At 39.1% G+C, this 17,989-nt stretch overlaps 1 protein-coding gene and 1 pseudogene across 2 annotated transcripts; one reads left to right on the plus strand and one right to left on the minus strand.

Moving 5' to 3' along the window:
* The first annotated feature begins 383 nt into the window (after window positions 1-383).
* ZBTB8OS (zinc finger and BTB domain containing 8 opposite strand) lies at window positions 384-15,931 on the plus strand. The gene is given in 9 exon segments (XM_082652443.1): window positions 384-508; window positions 8,810-8,834; window positions 9,108-9,229; window positions 9,444-9,526; window positions 10,077-10,098; window positions 10,101-10,141; window positions 10,472-10,524; window positions 12,528-12,564; window positions 13,936-15,931. Coding segments are annotated over 9 exon segments (567 nt in total). The 5' UTR covers window positions 384-411; the 3' UTR covers window positions 14,023-15,931.
* Window positions 11,085-11,686, minus strand: LOC309829695 (transmembrane protein 126A-like; annotated as a pseudogene). The gene has a single exon. The product of its transcript is annotated as a transmembrane protein 126A-like (transcript).
* Window positions 15,932-17,989: the final 2,058 nt, after the last annotated feature.

The raw sequence follows: 17,989 nt of genomic DNA on the forward strand, positions 1-17,989 counted from the left end.
TTCTTGAAGCTAGCGAGCCCTTCAAAGTAGGACTTTAGATGAGGAGTCTAAAATGTTTTAGGGTCTAGTTGTCAGCTCTGGGGGTGAGGCTGCAAGAAAAGGCTTCTATCAGACCTCGAGATGTCTAATTCAAGTGTCCCTTGCTCCTAGGTCCTCCAATTTATTTGTTCCCTTAGTTCTTAGAACTATTGATGAAGCAAACCCAGAAAATGAGGCCTTGGACTTTTAAAGAGCTCCAAGCGACGGGACCTAGGACGGAAGTCTTAGGGGATTAAGTAAGTCCTCGAGAATGGAGTCCTGGCCCTTTAAGGGTGTGTGTCAAGGGGCGGAGTCTAGGGCGGAAGTTGTAAGTCCGGGCCGAAGTCCGGCTGACGAAGGGCGGAAGTTGAGTTTGGGGCCCAAGCCGCAATCATGGCGCTGGAAGGGGAAAATGTTAGAGATTACAATTTGACTGAGAAGCAGAAGGCGATCAAGGCCAAGTATCCTCCAGTCAATCGGAAGTACGAGTGTGAGTAGGTGGCTCACTTCTCTTCTTGCCGGGGGCTTCCGGCTTCCTCTTCCATTTTGCCCCATAGGGTGGCTCAGGCATTCCCGTTTTGCCATTTATTGTAGGCTTTTATGTACTTCTCTGGGGAAGGCTGAAGGCTAAAGCCTCCTGGTCTGAGAGTCGGGAAACCCGGGCTCCCAAATTTACAGCCTTTTGAACTTTTTCTGCATATGCCTAATTACGTTTATCTTGTGGGAATTTTACTTCCGTATTAATTCTGAAGGTAACGTATTTTCAAGTGTTTGAGGGGTTGTCGCCCCCAAGTATCTCCCTCCAACTGTGGGATAGTTAGAGTGTGCTTAGGGTAGAGGACTCGGAGAGCTTTGAGTAGGGGACTTCTAAATTGGTGTCTTACCTGTATCGTGTTGTTAGCAAAAAGACCTGGTTTTGTCATTTTTAGCTTAGTGACTTTAGGCAAAAAAATCACATAACCTCTTTGCACTCAGTTCCTTCATGTGAGGGATAAATGAGATAATAATAAATGTGAAAGTATAGTGCAGACTCTGAAGTTGTACATAAACGTTAAGCTGCCGTCCCTAAAGGTGGATGTGGTTTGGGGAGCACAAATCTGGCTCTTATTTCCTTTCTTAAAAGTTCTTTCATTGATTTCCCATTGTCCTCTGTATAGAGTCCAACTTTTTACCATAGCATACTAGGCTCTGTACTTTCTGGACCCTGCATATCTCCCTAGCTCACTGTCTCTCACTTAATTTTTTAAAAATTACTTTTAATAGGTCACATATATGATTTAGAATTCAAAAAATACAACAGGTATGCAGCGAAAGTCTTTCTTTCAGCCCTGATCCCCAGCCCCTTAGTCTTGCTATCCAGATCGACCATCCTTAACATTTTCTTATGTGTACATGCAAAGGTGTATGTTTACTTAATTTACTTAACCAATTTCTAGTTGATGGACGTTTATACTTATACTCGTTTGCCAATAAAAATAATGCAGCAGTGGCTATACCTGTGCATCCATTGTTTGGCACATGTGCATGTGTATCTGTAGAATAAATTTCCAAAAGTTACATTGCTTTTTCAAAGGGTATCTGCATTTTATCAATGTTTTTTAAAATTGAAGTGTAGTTGGTGTACAATGTTGTGTTAATTTCTGCTGTACAGCCAAGTGATCCAGTTATACATATATAGACATCTTTTTGATATCTGCATTTTAAACTTCAACAATTATCGCCAAATTGCTCTCCATTGAGGTTGTGCCAGTTTATACCCTTGCTAGCATTGTGTGTGTGTCTTTTTTCTTTCCTTTTAAGAAGGCTGAATTCTTTTTTTTAAATTCATTTTTAAATTTATTTTTACTTTTTAAAATTTATTTATTTTTTGGCTGCGCTGTGCTGCGCGGCAGGTGTGGTCTTAGTTCCCCGACCAGGGAGTGAACCCGTGCCCCCTGCATTGGAAGCGCAGAGTCTTAACCACTGGACCACCAGGGAAGTCCCGACTGTGCCTCTTTTCTCACACTTTTACCAATTTACTGTGTTACCACACTTTTTTTTTTTTTTACCACACTTTTTGATCTTTTCCAGTCTGTTAAATATCTTATACTAATTGCATTTTACTTATAAGTGAGGCTGAACGTATTTTAGTATGTTTGGAGTTATTTGTATTTACCTTCTGGAATGTGTATACTCATATTTTTAACCCATATTTTCTATTGGATTGTTGGTCTTTTTTACTGTGCAGAAGTTTATTTTTATGTAGTGAAATTTGTTAACCCTTTTTATGGCTACTGGGATATCATACTTAAGAAGGCATTGCTCGCTCTGGGACTGTAAATTAATTCTCCCATGTTTTCTTCTAGTACATTTGAAAATAAACCTTTTTTTTTTTCTTAGGCCATACCACATGGCTTGTGGGATGTGGGATTTTAGTTCCCCGCCCAGGGGTTGAACCTGGGCCCTCGGCAGTGAGAGCACAGAGTCCTAACCACTGGACTGCCAGGGAATTCCCCAAAATAAAACTTATATTTTAGTATAAGATACATATAGAAGAGTACACATGTTACAAATGAATTTTTGCAAACTGGATACACCTGTATAACTAGTAACCAGATCAAAAAACAGAATGTTACAGCATCCCTGAAGACCCTCTCATGCTCCTTTCTCCTCTCTCCGTATTTTTCCCATTAGCCTGACTACTAACACCATACATGAGCTTTGCATGTTTTTGTACATAATCTAAATGGAATCATATAGTATGTATTCCTTTTGTGTTTGGCTTTTTTTGTCTCATATTTATGAGAACCGTATTTTTGCTAATAGTTATAGATTGTTCATGTTTCTAGTATTTATGGTTTTTAAAAAATATATATTTAAATTTTGAATACCTTAGGATTAGGGTAAGGTGGAAATTAAGTATCAATATCTGATAATTATTTTCCATATGCTATAAAATCATTTATCAACAGTCTGTCTTTTCCCCTGTGATTGAAATATTCCATCTTTATCGTATACAGAATTCCTCTAACTATATTTAGGTCTATAGCTGGACTTACTATTCTATTCCTTTGTTGTAGCTCTCTTTTTATGTGCCAGTGCCACATTTTAAATTATTGAGGCTTTATTGTATCTTTTAATATCTTCTAGGACAACCTCCCTCTCAGTACTTGCTCCTTTCCTGCCATTCTTATTGTTTTTATTTTTTTCTCTGTATGTAGATAAAAATCAGCTTGTGAAGATCCATAAGAATTACTGTTGGTATCCCCTCCCCCCTTTTAATCATTTGTTTCATCTTCTCTCCATCCTGAGGCTACTTAGGGGCCCAACCCTGAATCACCTTATTAGCATAGACTCAAGTGTGGTCAGAAGGGGCTCTTTATGAATAACCCTGAGTGACACTCCTGTCACTCAGAAAATTCCCAGGATTTTAAGAGCTCTGTTCCAGGAACCAGGGACAAAGACCAAGTATATATTTTCATTATACCACAAAAACATTCAGTGAAAAGCAGCAATTAGGAATGAGAGAAGAGGGCCTCCCTGGTGGCACAGTGATTAAGAATCTGCCTGCCAATGCAGGGGACATGGGTTCAAGCCCTGGTCCAGGAAGATTCCACATGCCGCGGAGCAAGTAAGCCCATGCACCGCAACTACTGAGCCCATGCACTGCAACTACTGAGCCTGCGAGCCACAGCTACTGAGCGCATGTGCCTCAATTACTGAAGCCCGCATGCCTAGAGCCCATGCTCTGCAACAAGAGAAGCCACCGCAATGAGAAGCCCATGCACTGCAATGAAGAGTAGCCCCCACTTGCCGAAACTAGAGAAAGCCCACATGCAGCAACAAACACCCAACGCAGCCAAAAAAATAAATAAATAAATTTATTAAAAAAAAAGAATGAGAGAAAAAATAAACAATAGTGTATTTTTGAGAAATAGTTGAGAAAAGACCGTTTGCTCAAAAATCCTGTTAACATTTTGTTTGGGAATTCCCTGGCCATCCAGTGGTTAGGACTCGGTACTTTCACTGCCGGGCTGGGGTTCAATCCCTTTCCGGGGAACTAAGATCCCACAAGCCTTGCAGTGAGGCAAAAAACCGAAAAAAAAAAAAAATTTTTATGTTATGCCTCATGATTACATCTATGGAGATGATGTAATCTGTTTCCTAAGAATTGAATCTTTGCATTCCAGGGATAAATCGCACTTGGTCATTCTGGATTCTACTTGCCGACATTTTGTACAGAATCTTGGCATTGATGTAATGTGAGATTAGTCTGTTTCTTCCAGCTTCATTTCTTGCCACTGACTACCCCCAGATCTACCCCAAGCTCTCCCTGTAGCGCTGTTTTTCCTTTAAGACTCAGCTCAATTGTCATCTCATATATTCATTCAGCAACATTATTGAGCACCTGTTGTGTATCAGACACTGAGCGGAAACTGGCAATAAATGAGTGAGCAGATAGATAAAGATCATCCTTAGTCTGTTGGCACATAAAGTGTTAAGTCTTGTTTCCTTTGGGAATTCTTACCTGAACCTCTTAGTCTAGCTTAGTTTATCTCTTATTCTCTCCTATAATAGAATTTTCAAAGTGGGTGGTCTCTAGAACCCTAGGTTTCCCCAGACTTTTTCAAAGGATCTGTGAAGTTAAAACTACTTTCTTAATAATACTAGATGTTACTTGCTCTTTTCACTGTGTTGATATTTGCACTCGTGGTGCAGAGGCAGTAATAGGTAAAAGTCCTGGCCCCTTGGCACAAATTGAGGCAGTGGCACCAAACTGTATTGGTAGCCATTGTATTATTTACCACTATGTACTTATAATTAAAAAAAGAAAAAGTCGTTTTTACTTAAAAATGTCCTTGATGACTTGGCAAGAACTATTAATTTTATTAAATATTAACCATTGAGTACACACCTTTTTAATATTCTGTGTAACAAAATGGGAAGTATGCATAGTGTTTCTGCTTCTCAAAGTATTGATGCTTACCTTGAGGAAAAGAACTTCTGTGATTGTTTGAGTTGTGAGATGCCTTTTTTCTCGGAACACTATTTTTTCTCAAAAGAATGACTGAAAGACATACTATTGTTATTCAGACTTGGGTATTTCCAATATCTTCTCGAAAATAAAGTAATCTGTCACATCAAGGAAAATAACAATATTTGTTGGTATATTGATAATGTATATTATATAATGATAAAATTCAAGCTTTCAAGTGAAGTCAGAATTTTGGAAAACTTGTATCTGCCATCATGAGCTTCACGGTTTCCCAGTGCTTAAAGACTTTTCTGATGAGATTGGAGGTGATATTAACAAATAGATTTTTTAAAATTCTATAGAATGTGTCAACATCGATGAACTGATATTATCCCAAAAACCAATGCTTGATATTACACAATCAGGCATAGATAAGATCTGTTCTAAGCACAAGATAGAGCAATGGATTTTAATGTTACAGAGTTCGAAAAATTCATTGTTAAAGCCTCAGATTCTGCATTGCAACTAACCTTTAAAAAACCACCAGTTTCTAGTTTTGGTGAAGGAAGACTATATACAATTTTTTTTCCTTACTCCGGCTGTGCTGCCCATATGCATTTTTAAAATAAATTTATTTATTTATGTATTTATTTTTGGCTGCATTGGGTCTTCATTGCTGCGGGCAGGCTTTCTCTAGTTGCGGCGAGTGGAGGCTCTTCCTTGTTGCGGTGTGTGGATTTCTCATTGCGGTGGCTTCTCTTGCCGTGGAGCACGGGCTCTAGGCACACGGGCTTCAGTAGTTGTGGCTCGTAGACTCTAGAGAGCAGGCTCAGTAGTTGTGGCACACGGGTTTAGTTGCTCCACGGCATGTGGGATCTTCCTGGACCAGGGCTCGAACCCATGTCCTCTGGATTGGCAGGCGGATTCTTAACCACTGTGCCACCAGGAAAGTCCACATTTTTTTTTAGCTCTTAAAATACTCCTTTTTCCTCCTGCATATCTGTGAGATTGCAGCACACTGAAAAGCCAGACATTAAAAACACTTGCAGAAATGCTAAACAGCGCCATTCTTCTCACTACATTTTTGAAAATGTAGTCATTTTTCATAAAAATATATAATTTATGTTAAATAAAATGGGCTTATTATTTGTATCTATTTATTTATTATTTTTGGCTGCATTGGGTCTTCGTTGCTGCTCTGGGGCTTTCTCTAGTTGCGGCGAGAGGGGGGCTATTCTTTGTTGCAGCGCGCGGGCTTCTCATTGCAGTGGCTTCTCTTGTTGCAGACCTTGGGCTCCAGGCACGCGGGCTTCAGTAGCAGCCGTGGGCCCTATAGCACTCGGGCTTTAGTAGTTGCGGCACGTGGGCTCAGTAGTTGTGGTGCTTGGGGCTCTAGGACGCATGGGCTTCAATAGTTGTGGCGTGCATTGGCAGGTGGAATGTTAACCACTGCACCACCGGGGAAGTCCCTGGGTTATTATTTTTAAGTGAATTAATACATACTTAAAATTTTTTTTCAGTTAAAATTTCTAGGTTAATATTGCCAGATACAACCCATATAAACAAAAGCTCTTTAGGTCCTCAGTAATTTTTAAGAGAATAAAGGGTTTCTGAGACCAAAAAATTTGAGAACTACTGCCCTATAGCAATCTGTCATTGTCTCTTTAAACCGTCTTTTAAAAAATTGAGGTACAATTTACATGTAATAAAAGTGCTCACATCTTAAGTATAAAGTCCAATGAGTTTTTTTTTTTTTTTTGCGGTACGCGGGTCTCTCACTGTTGTGGCCTCTCCCGTTGCGGCGCACAGTCTCTGGACGCGCAGGCTCAGCGGCCACGGCTCACAGGCCCAGCTGCTCCGCGGCATGTGGGATCTTCCTGGACCGGGGCCCGAACCCGCGTCCCCTGCATCGGCAGGCGGACTCCCAACCACTGCGCCACCAGGGAAGCCCAAGTCCAATGAGTTTTGATAAACAAATAACATCTGTGTAACCAGTACTCGAGTCAAGCTCTAGAACATTTCTGTCAACCTAGAAAGTTCCCTTTGCTCCTTTCCAGTTAGTCCCCTAGCCCCTTACCTTGAGGCAAGCACTGCTCTGATGTCTATCACCACAGTTTACTTTTGTTTTAGAGTTTTGTGTAAGTGGAATCACACAGTATAGATTCTTTTCTGTCTGGCTTCTTCACTCAGTATCAAACACAGCTAGATGTTAAAGTGGTGAATGGATTTTATTCAGTAACTACTGACAGCAGGGGAAAGAGGTGAGCTCCCTGACTCTTGTTAATGCATTGTATCAGTAATTCATGCTTTTTTATTGCTGAGTAGTGTAGCATTGTATTCCTCAGTTTGTTTATCCTTTCTCTTGATGGATATGGGGTTTTTAATTTGGGGGAATAAAATTGCTGTGAACCTTCTATGTCCTTTTGTGGCCACATACTTTCATTTCTCTAGGGTTAATAAACCTGTTATTTTCTTTTAACTTGTTTGTCATCTCTGCTGATCATTGAGCCTCTTAATGCCTAAAATGTATTGAGTTCTCAGTAATATTCTGAGTAAATTAGAGATGAGCTTAAACCTTGAGTGTTACCAGAACAAGATGTGTTATGTAAACGGCACTAAACTGGGAGTCAGAAAATCTCAATTCTAGTCCCAACTCTAATCAGCAGTGTAGTCCTAAACAAGTCGCACAATCTCTCTGGATTTCAGGTTTCTTCTTGTAATTGAAGGAATTCTGTTAAATGAACTCTAAGACTTTGTTATAGCCTGAATATTCTATGATTCTAAGCAGGAAGAATTGATGGAAGTCAGGTAAGAGTGAAGGATAGACTCTAAAATCTTTTTTTTTTTAATTAGTTAATTTTTTAAATTTTGGCTGCACTGGATCTTCATTGTGACACTTGGGCTTCTCTAGTTGTGGTGCGTGGGCTTAGTTGCCCTTTGGCATGTGGGATCTTTGTTCCCTGACCAGGGATCGAACTCACATCTCTTGCCTTGGAAGGCAGATTCTTAACTAGTGGACCACCAGGGAAGTCCTGACTCTGAAATCTTGAGATAACAGATACAATGGGAACTTGCTGTAGTAGCAGTTGTTATTTCCTAGTGTTGCTGTGAGAATATCAGGAAAAAGCTCATAATACATATTGTAGAGTTTACTTTCCAAAACAGTTTTATTGGTCAAGGATATCAGTGAGGAGTCCTTCAAATGAAAGAAATCAACAAATATAAAACTTGGCTCTTGTTAAAAATAAAAAACTGTTTTGTTTGGGATTTGGCTAGCTGTTCATGAAAAAGTGAAATGAAATCTGGAATTTTATATCTTTGATGATGTAGTTTCTAGAATTTTGGTCATTCACACAAGTAGATATTTAGAAAAGATACTGATTTGTTTTGTTGAGGAAAAGTAACTAATGGCAGAGAATGGCATTTGTTTATTGAAAAACTATGATGTATTAGACACTTTTTAGATCACCTAGAAGACCGTGGCCGTGATGCCTTCCAGAAATTGTCATTCATTTAAATATAAATCTAGGCTTTTAAAAAAATAACCCTTTAGCATCAATATGCTAATATTATGGAACTATTCTTTTATTTAATATTAGTTCATTTAATATTAACAGAATAATAACTGTGAATGCTTAGAAGAAATTTTTAAAAAGTAAAAAATAACCCTTAACAGAACAATTAACTTTTGTGTAAATGGGTAGTGAAAGGTGTGTGGCCAGCCCACATTTTCTTGCTGTTCAAGGATTATGTTCTTAGTAATGATCTAGAGTTATTTTCTTGTGATTTGCAAGTCAAGTTTAGTTACTTATAAGTGTTTTTTCCTCTCTCCCTCAGATTTGGATCATACAGCTGATGTTCAGTGAGTATAGCTAGAGTTTATGCCTTTGCAACCACGTGCTTAACATAGGAAGGCTGATGTTTTAATCTTGATTGTCCCGAGTTTTAATTTTTCTCCTCCTCTTTTGGTTCCTTTACGACATGCAAATGATGGTTTAAAAGCATCTGGTTTCAGTGTCATTAAACTGAGACCTTTGGTTTTGTATTTATCATGTTAATTTTATTTTGACTTTCCTCACAAGTTTTCTGCTTTGCAGTGGATTATATTACACAGGGCATGAATGTATTTCTTTAGGTTACACGCATGGGGAGATACTCTGGAGGAAGCATTTGAGCAATGTGCAATGGCCATGTTTGGTTATATGACAGATACTGGGACAGTGGAGCCCCTCCAAGCAACAGAAGTAGAAACCCAAGGTAACCAATTTATTCACAAGGAAGAAATTGTTATAGATGTTCAGTATTCTATGTAAATTCAGTATATGCTCACAGTAAGAACAACAAAGTTGATTATGAGCTTGTTCTTTCAACTAGCCTAAGAAATTCATTGCACTGTTAAATTCAAACCAGTTTTTTAGAGACAAGAGTTATTAAACATGATACTGTCATGGTTCTTTTTGATCCTGTGTAGGAGATGACTTACAATCTCTTCTGTTTCACTTTTTGAATGAATGGCTTTATAAATTCAGTGCTGATGAATTCTTCATAGCCCGGGTAAGCAAAAGTTTTTCTTTTTTACTGAGCAAATGCGTTCTTACCCATATTTTATAATAAGACTAGTGATTTAAATTAGAACATGTGATGCAAAACCAAGCCATACAGATGATGATTTGCAGAAATTATAATAACCATAGGCTCTTCTTGGATAACCCGAGTTTGCTTATGTATGTGCATTTTGTATTTAGATCTCTTATTATATACTTGTCACTCATCAGGATTGTGTGACAAGAACGCACCTATTGTTGCCACTGTCTCTGCACATTTTATGTCTCCCAAGTTTGAGCTGTATTTATGTCCATCCATATGTTCCTTTTGTCCCATTTGTAATTTGGCAGTTCTACCATGTTGGCCTAAGTTTAAAAATTGTTGCTTTTAGTTTTCCTTAACGTGAAAAAGGAAAAGCCAAATGGAGTTTACTTGTTGCCACCAACCTCCAGAGGGAACACCTCTCCAACCTCATTGTCATCTAACACACATGGCCTTCCTTGCTTTCGTAATTCCTCCATTCTCTCCCTTACCAGCTCCACTACATATATTCTTCCAGCTGGGTCATTCGTCCTACAGAACTGGGTCATTCATCCTACAATATTATATAAAAATAGGCTGAGAGTTTTGTCAACTCTAAATAAATAAAGCTGAAAAAAATCCAGAGTGATTGAAATCCTAGGTCATCCTCCTCTATGTATCTTACAGAAAAATTCTTTTGACTCATATTTTTAGATTGTACATTTTTAAGAATATGTCCCTTGAATATGTAAGAAAAAACTATTTCCTTGAAATATATAGTTTGTTATTCTGTTTTAGTTAACATTTTAGTTTTCTTTGCTTCAGAGAAGTTTTATGCTATTATCTTGAAAAGATGATAACCTAGACATGTTTTAGGAGCTGGTCTGTTATGAGCATATATTAAAATTAAAAGAAATTTTTTTTCTTCTTTAGGAAGTAAAAGTACTTAATATTGATCAAAGAAATTTCAAATTACGGTCAATTGGGTAAGTTTTGAAAACCTTTTAAGTAGCGGGTCATGAAAGATGTTAAGTTATTCTTCAGTGAACTCAGTGGGCAGGAAGACAAATAGCAATGTTAAGTCAGAAGACCAGTTGCATCCCAGTAGGGCTTTGCAGGTTAAGCTTCTTGAGATACCTAGGAGCCAGGGTTCACCTCAGGTTTGGTGGACCAGAAACTTGTCAGAACAAAGTTGATGTGTGTTATTAAACAGGATTCCCAATTTGTTGATTTTTAGCACAAAAAATATATCATTGGTAGATGGCACAGATATTTGCATAAAGCTTAGCTTGGTGATGAGAAATGCTGATGCATCCTTTCTTATAGATCCTCACACCTGGACTCCATTTCCTTCTATTAACAAGTTATACACTTCCTTCCAGAGTTTGCAAACACTTGATTATGGCACTTTGATTGGATTTGGTGTTTTCCAAGTTTCTTCAGTCATTTAATGATATCTTTTAGGTGTTTTTTTTTTTTTAACAAGTCTCTGTTTATTCATACTTAGATATAGGTTATTTTTACTCTTTTATTTTTGTGTACAGATTTACTTAACAATCACGGTTTCTAGGACAGGTTCAGGTAACTAAAAAGCCTTTATAAATAGTTTATATTCTCTAGACCCAAGGTATGCTGCAAACCCAATCTGGAGCAAAATGGGAAATAACATCTTTCTAAAGATAGGCTTAGAAATCCTAATCTAGTAATTTAAGATGTTTCCTTTCTCGGGTAGCAGGGCTGAGTTATATCTTGCTGCTAGGCCACCATTCACAGGGATAGCCAAGAAAACAGGGTACAGACCACCAAAAACAAGACCAACCAATTCACCTCGTGTGAAGGTACAGGTTTCACAATGCAAATCACCTGTATTCAAAGGTAAACTTACAAAATCTTTGTAAGATACGTGTGCCGTCAAAAATGGGATCTCTGCCATTGCTAAGCCAGCAGGTATATGAGCCTGTGTCACATGTAAGATTCGTCGAAAAAGACTATCTGCTATTAGGCCATAGAGGGCAGCATTAAGTCCAACATATGTTGATCCATTTTCAAGAAGATTCCTTTCTGTTTTGGAATTTGGTTAATTTTTCTGGTTGTGATATCAATTAAGTTCTCCTTGACAGTATCATCTGGTTCACGATTTTCCATCTTGAGCTTTACACTTTGCTCCCAGCACTCACTGCCTCCTCTGGTCTTATTCAGCCACGTGAGGGCTCACTCCAACCCTTACGCAGCTCTTTTAGGTTATTTTTATATAGAGCTTATCTTTTCTATTTTATGTTGAATTTTTTTAGTGTCTTTTTGTAAAGTGAGAGCTTTTATTATCTCCTCCTCCCTTTTTTTATGGGTAAGAAAACAGGGTTGTCCAAGAGTACTTAGCTAATAAATAGTTGAACAGAATTTTAAAACGTTGCTCTTTCTACTACTGCTTCTGCTACTGTGATCTTCAGCCACATTAGTGTTGAAGGGAGAGAGGATGTTCATCCCAGGTTCCAGGGCGGTACCTTTCTAGGGCCTTCCATGTACACACCATGGACATTTTTTGAAAAGTTATAAAATACAAACCAAGTTCAGACTGTATTACAGAATCTAGTATTTTGCCTTTATGGTGTTCAGACGGGCTTTCTCCAGTGGAAGATATTAATTAGTTCTGTAGTCCTGAGTACAGTGAAAATTTTGAACATGCTACTCTGTTGTGAACCAATATTCATTAAACAATGTTTATTGAGAATCTACCTATGTACATTATGCTAGGACACTTTTTTTTTAAGAGCAACTATCAACCTTCTTGAAATGGCTGTTGTACACATAAGTCCCTCAACAGCTGTATCTGCTAACAATCAAATTGAAATTTATAGCTCCCTTCCCCCTCCATCTCTTTTGGCTTTCTAGTATCTAAACCACATTTATAAGGCTTATTTTAAAATGTGGAAAGAGAGAATAAATGTTAAATCCTGGAAATCTTAATCATGTTTCACTTTTCCTTCTCAAGGTGGGGAGAAGAATTCTCATTGTCCAAGCACCCTCAGGTATGTTTTTAAATCCAGCCATTAGAAACATTTTATACTACCTTACCATAAAGTCAGTAAATGTGACAGTTAACTAGTTCTAATAAGTTGGTGTAAAGTCCTAAATTTTTCTCAGACTAATATGACCTGTTGGGACATATTATGTTAAAACACTGATTTCACACACCTGATTTGGAGGATTAGGAATCAGCACTTGGGTCATAGGGTCAGGTTTGTTACAGAGTTGTGGGGTGTAAAAATCCCTTTGCCTTATCGAGTTTTGATGTCCTCCCCCGTAACGAAGGTGCTGGACTAGATGTTCTCTGAAGTGTCTTCTGCCTTTTGTGCTTCTCCAGATTCAGTATTTGCCAGCATGTATGGCTTCGCTCTATACGAGTTAAATCTGTTGGAATAGGGGTAGGCAATTTTTTTCCTAATGTTTTGTGCTTTGTGGGCAGAGAATGATGGAAGAGCAACTATTCAACTCTTCTCTTATATATAGCACTAAACAGCCAAGGACAACACATTAATGAATGAATGTGGATGTGTTCCAGTAAAACTTTTTTTAAACATTTCCTCCACTACTATTTAGAAATGTAAAAACCATTCTTAGTTCGTGGGGCTGTACAACAATAGGTGGCAGGCCGGATTTGGCCTTCAATTTGTAGTTCGCTGACTCCCGTGTTTAGGCCAAGGAGACCTAAGTTAGTTGGAGGTGACTGGAAAATCCTGTTTGCTTCCGGTAGCTGCAATAGAATTTCTTCAACCACAGTGCAATAAAATGAAGCCTGGGAGGGAGCCTCGGGGAAGAGAAGCATAAAAAGAACAGAAGCCAGTAGAGAGGAAGCATGTGGACTGAAAACAAATTATTTTTATAATACAAATGACAGTGGCATTTTCTTTTGAGTTTGTTATATTTGAGATACCTATTAGACATCTAAACGGAGATGGTGGATAATAGGCATTAGACTGCCATTCAGAGAAGGGAATAGGCCGAGTTCCTAGGGCCCAGGTTCGACTGTATGGAAGAAGCCTTAAGAAGGAGCCCTGACCCAAACAGTAGGAAAGCTTTGTGTTCTTGGATTCAACCCATCTGATAAATGAAAAAGCTGATGCCCAGAGAGGTCAGACAGCTTCTGTATCCAGTTGCAAACAAAGCCAGGACTATAATATGCTTCGTCTCCTAACTCAGTGATTTTTCTGCTGTACATATTTGCCTCTCATTTTTACTGGATCAGTGGATAATACTATACTAATTTGATAACTAATTGTTTCGTCTGAGTTTTTCAGAGCAATATTAGAATTTTGACTTTCTGCCAATCATTGCTAGAGTTAATGATTCTGATTTTGATGTCCTTTTTCTTCCTGTTTTTTCTTTAACCCCAACTTCAGGGAACTGAAGTCAAGGCAATAACATATTCAGCAATGCAGGTCTATAATGAAGAGAAGCCAGAAGTTTTTGTGATCATTGACATTTAAGACACACACAAAAAAGAACCTCCCTATGAAGAACTGTTTTTTCTCTTCCTTTTGAGAAGATACCATGATACCATGATATAAATTCTGCAGTATCTTAATATATGGAGATTTGCAGAACAGAAATTTTTAAATTAAAATGTGACTTACAGAAATGGAAAATCTAGGTACAGCCTTGGTCTGTGTTATCCAAATATTCAAAGTTTAAAGAAACCTTTAGGTGGCAAGTATGGTATCTCATTTGTTAATTCCCTGCTGTAGCAGCAGGTGCCTTACACCCTTCCCATGGAATGCCAGCCCTCCAGCCTGGTCCCAGAAAGGATCATTGATCTAAGAGCAGCCTGAGAGACTCTGAAGCCCCCATGCTCTTACTGAATGCAGCTTGAAAAAAAAGAAATTTGAGGAATCCTACAACCAGGATTTTGCTTTTCTTCCAAATTGGTTAACACATATATTTTCTATACGTACATGAAAAGAGGTCATTTTAGATTGCTGTGGGAAAGAGCCATCCTGTAATCCAGTTGGTTTTCTCAGATGAAACAATTATAGTTGAACAATTGGAAGGCTTCTCTAGAAAGAGCCCTGATTTACTGTTCTCACTTTTTTCTAAGCACTGAAGTATTGACACTTTCCTGTTTTCCCATAAGAAAAATTTGATGCATGTACAAATGGGCCCTTCTTTCTAACATATAGTTTTATATTAAAGCCATTATATTTAGAGAAGAAAAGGAGAATTTTTTAAAATGTCTTTTGTTTTTAAAAATTACCTAAGCTTTTCATTCCTAAGGAGACAGGAGGCCAGGAAAACAACTTTAAAATGATCTGAACTTTTCAAAGTAGATAACCTTTGAAAACATGAGGCTGCTTTCATTTGATTTGCAGCATTATTCCATTCTCTATTCATTGATTGAGGTATTCTTCCTTGTGATGCAAGAGTTTGCAAAGTTGCTATTTATTCACACATATGTGAAAAAAGATTGCCACTGGGTGCTGCCAAATATCATTATAGTGTGCTGAACTTGACCTAAAAGGAAGAGATTGTCTGAGGGCTTTCTAACTGTTCTCTCGGAGCACCACATTATTTTTACTCTGGGGATTTTTTTTTTTTTTTTTCTGGGCTGCGCCACACGACATGTGTGATCTTAGTTCCCTAAACAAGGATCGAGCCCGTGCCGCCTGTCTTGGAAGCTCGGAGTCCTATCCACTGGACCGCCAGGGAAGTCCCTCTCTGGGAATTTAACAGAAAGTAGCGGGGCATAATGAAGACAAGGGCAAGAGCCTGTGAGGGTTTTTTTGTTTGTTTTTTGTTTTTGCGGTACGTGGGCCTCTCACTGTTGTGGCCTTTCCCGTCGCGGAGCACAGGCTCTGGACACGCAGGCTCAGCGGCCATGGCTCACAGGCCCAGCCGCTCCTCGGCATGTGGGGATCTTCCCGGACGGGGGCACGAACCCGCATCCCCTGCATCAGCAGGCGGACTCTCAACCACTGCGCCACCAGGGAAGCCCGAGCCTGTGGTTTTAATAGTAGCTCTTCAAATGGATACACAGCAGGATCTCTGAGGTAGCACTCCTTTACCTTCTTTATTCTCAGGCATATTTTATAAGTGTAAATTGTGGACCTCCAAGCACAACAATGTCTAGAAGAATCTCTACCTTTTGTTAGGATGAATTTCCAGCCTGAGATGGGGCTCTTTCTTTCGACTCCTTTACACATCATGGGCTACTTGGGGGGGTTGATTGTGCAAGTGAACAATGGGATACTGTGAGGGGAATGGGAGAGCTGAAGCCAAAGTAAGAAGAGCTCTTGGGATGTATTAAGCCAGGTAGGGTACACATTTGACTTGGTGGGGTGGGGTAAAGCATAGCCATATCTCTTAACCACCAGAGCTGTATAATGGGGCTCAGTAAAAACAAGGCAGATGTAATTATGCAAGACAAATTATATTTTCTTATTTTTAATAAATTTATAACATTACAATTTCAGGTAAATTTTAAAATTTAGTTTGTGTTAGTTTTAAAATATGCCAAAACAAAGATACTGAATAGAAGGAAAATGAGTATGTTACCCTTTATACGTGAAGTGTTGGCATTCTTGATCCATCAGTAGCAGCACACGTTTTATTTATTTTTAGTTTATTTATTGAGATGGTTGCACCGTGCTCTCACCAGATTCTTCTGCTAGTTTCAAGTATGTGTCTTTCCCTAAGGAACAGATTTCCCCCATTGCAGAGCTAATTCTCCTTCCCCATAACGTACCCACCCATCTTCACTTCTGTCTTACTTCTGGGCTGCCGTTCTCATTTCTGAAGATGTCGGGTAGCAAATCCGCTGCCCAAGGAGTCAGGCAGGTAATGGGAGGGCTGCAGGTGTTGAACTGAGGGTTTACGCAGGGGCCAAGCGGGCAGCTGCCTCTCAGCTCCAGCCCTCATTTCTAATGGGAATACAAGCCTAGGGTGGCAGTTTTTCATAAAACCCCAGAGAGTGGGATTTTTATGTAAAACCTCCCAAGTTTTTGGAAGGAAACCCAAACCACTATGGGTCATCACAATGAAGTACAGACAGGTTGTGTGTGGGCAGAATCTGGTCCACAGGTTGCTAGTCTGCAGCTCCGTTTTAAAACCGAGCTCAGGGAATTCCCTGGCAGTCCAGTGGTTACGACTTGGTGCTTTCACTGCTGTGAGCCTGGGTTCAATCTCTGGTAGGGAAACTAAGATCCCACAAGCCTCGCAGAGTGGCCAAAAATAAATAAAATTTAAAAACCCAACTCAAATCACATTTCCACAATGCCTCCCTTACCATTCAGCCTTCAGGGGTCTCTGAACTATGCTTCTCTAGTTAGCTTTAAAGATTTGCAGGCTTATTCAATTTTATAATTGTTTAATGTTCACTAGTCTCATACCTCTGAATAGAAGGAAAGCTCCTAGATGGCACATAATAGATGGTCAGTTACTTAGTGGTCAGTGAATTAAGCATCTTAGAGCAACGTCAAACTCTTAGGCAGAGACTGCAGGTCAGCTCCTTGAGCATATCTATGAGAACATAAGAATCCCAAGCCACAAGCCTCAGTTCCTAGCCTTTGCTCTACTACTGTTTGACCTTGGACCTACTTCCTCATCTATGTATTATAGGTGTGTATTAGTGATTCCTCAATTCCTTTCCAGTTCTAAGTTTCTGTGATCTAGTAATATTTTAAACAACTGAGCTGAGAAAAAGAAGGTATCTTACTGGAACAGTTTAGCCTAAAAGGTCCAGATCACACCATCCAGGTCTGCTCACTAATCAGACAGTCATTGTCATGGATACAGGGCTGTGTTACATGATGGCAGTGACTTTTCAGGAAAGTAACAGTAGTGATGTGATGACTTTTTCTCACTGGTGCCTCTCCAAGAAGGCTAAGTGGTTATGTGTGTCCTTACAGCCACCCTTGCTAGTTCTCTTTCCACCTTGCTATTACCACTTGGGCTTTGGAAGAGAATGTTCAAAAAGAAATGGTGGAAAAAGTACAGTTTATAGCCTCCTCAAAGCGGGGGAAGCGCACCAAGTGGACTACAGTTCTGCCCCTTCCTGAAGTCTGAGCTTCAGAAGGTTTGGGGAATTCCAGATTGAGACTGAGAATGTAGTTTCTTCATCTACAAAAACCAGGGGGTGGGAGGGGGGGACAGGAAATTGGAAAAGATAGCTTCCAAAAGCTCCTTCCAGAGCAAACTTCCTCAGAATTTAGTGACTGTAGTAATTTATCAATGTGTTTTCCCATATAACATGCTCTGTACTTTTTTGTTCTGTTGCCTGTAAAATGAACAATTAATGTTGAATTCTGGACATGCAAGAAAGTAGTCTTAGGGCCAACATATTTATTTTGTCATAAACACATATCCAGGTCTCCTCTGTACAAAACATTTTCCCAGATGCTTTCTGTATATTACCCATTTGTCCTTTCAGCAATTCTATATGTAGTACAGTTGTCCTACATT

Source organism: Grampus griseus (genome assembly GCF_964374135.1).
Source record: "Grampus griseus genome assembly, chromosome: 1".
Classification (NCBI taxonomy): Eukaryota; Metazoa; Chordata; class Mammalia; order Artiodactyla; family Delphinidae; genus Grampus; species Grampus griseus.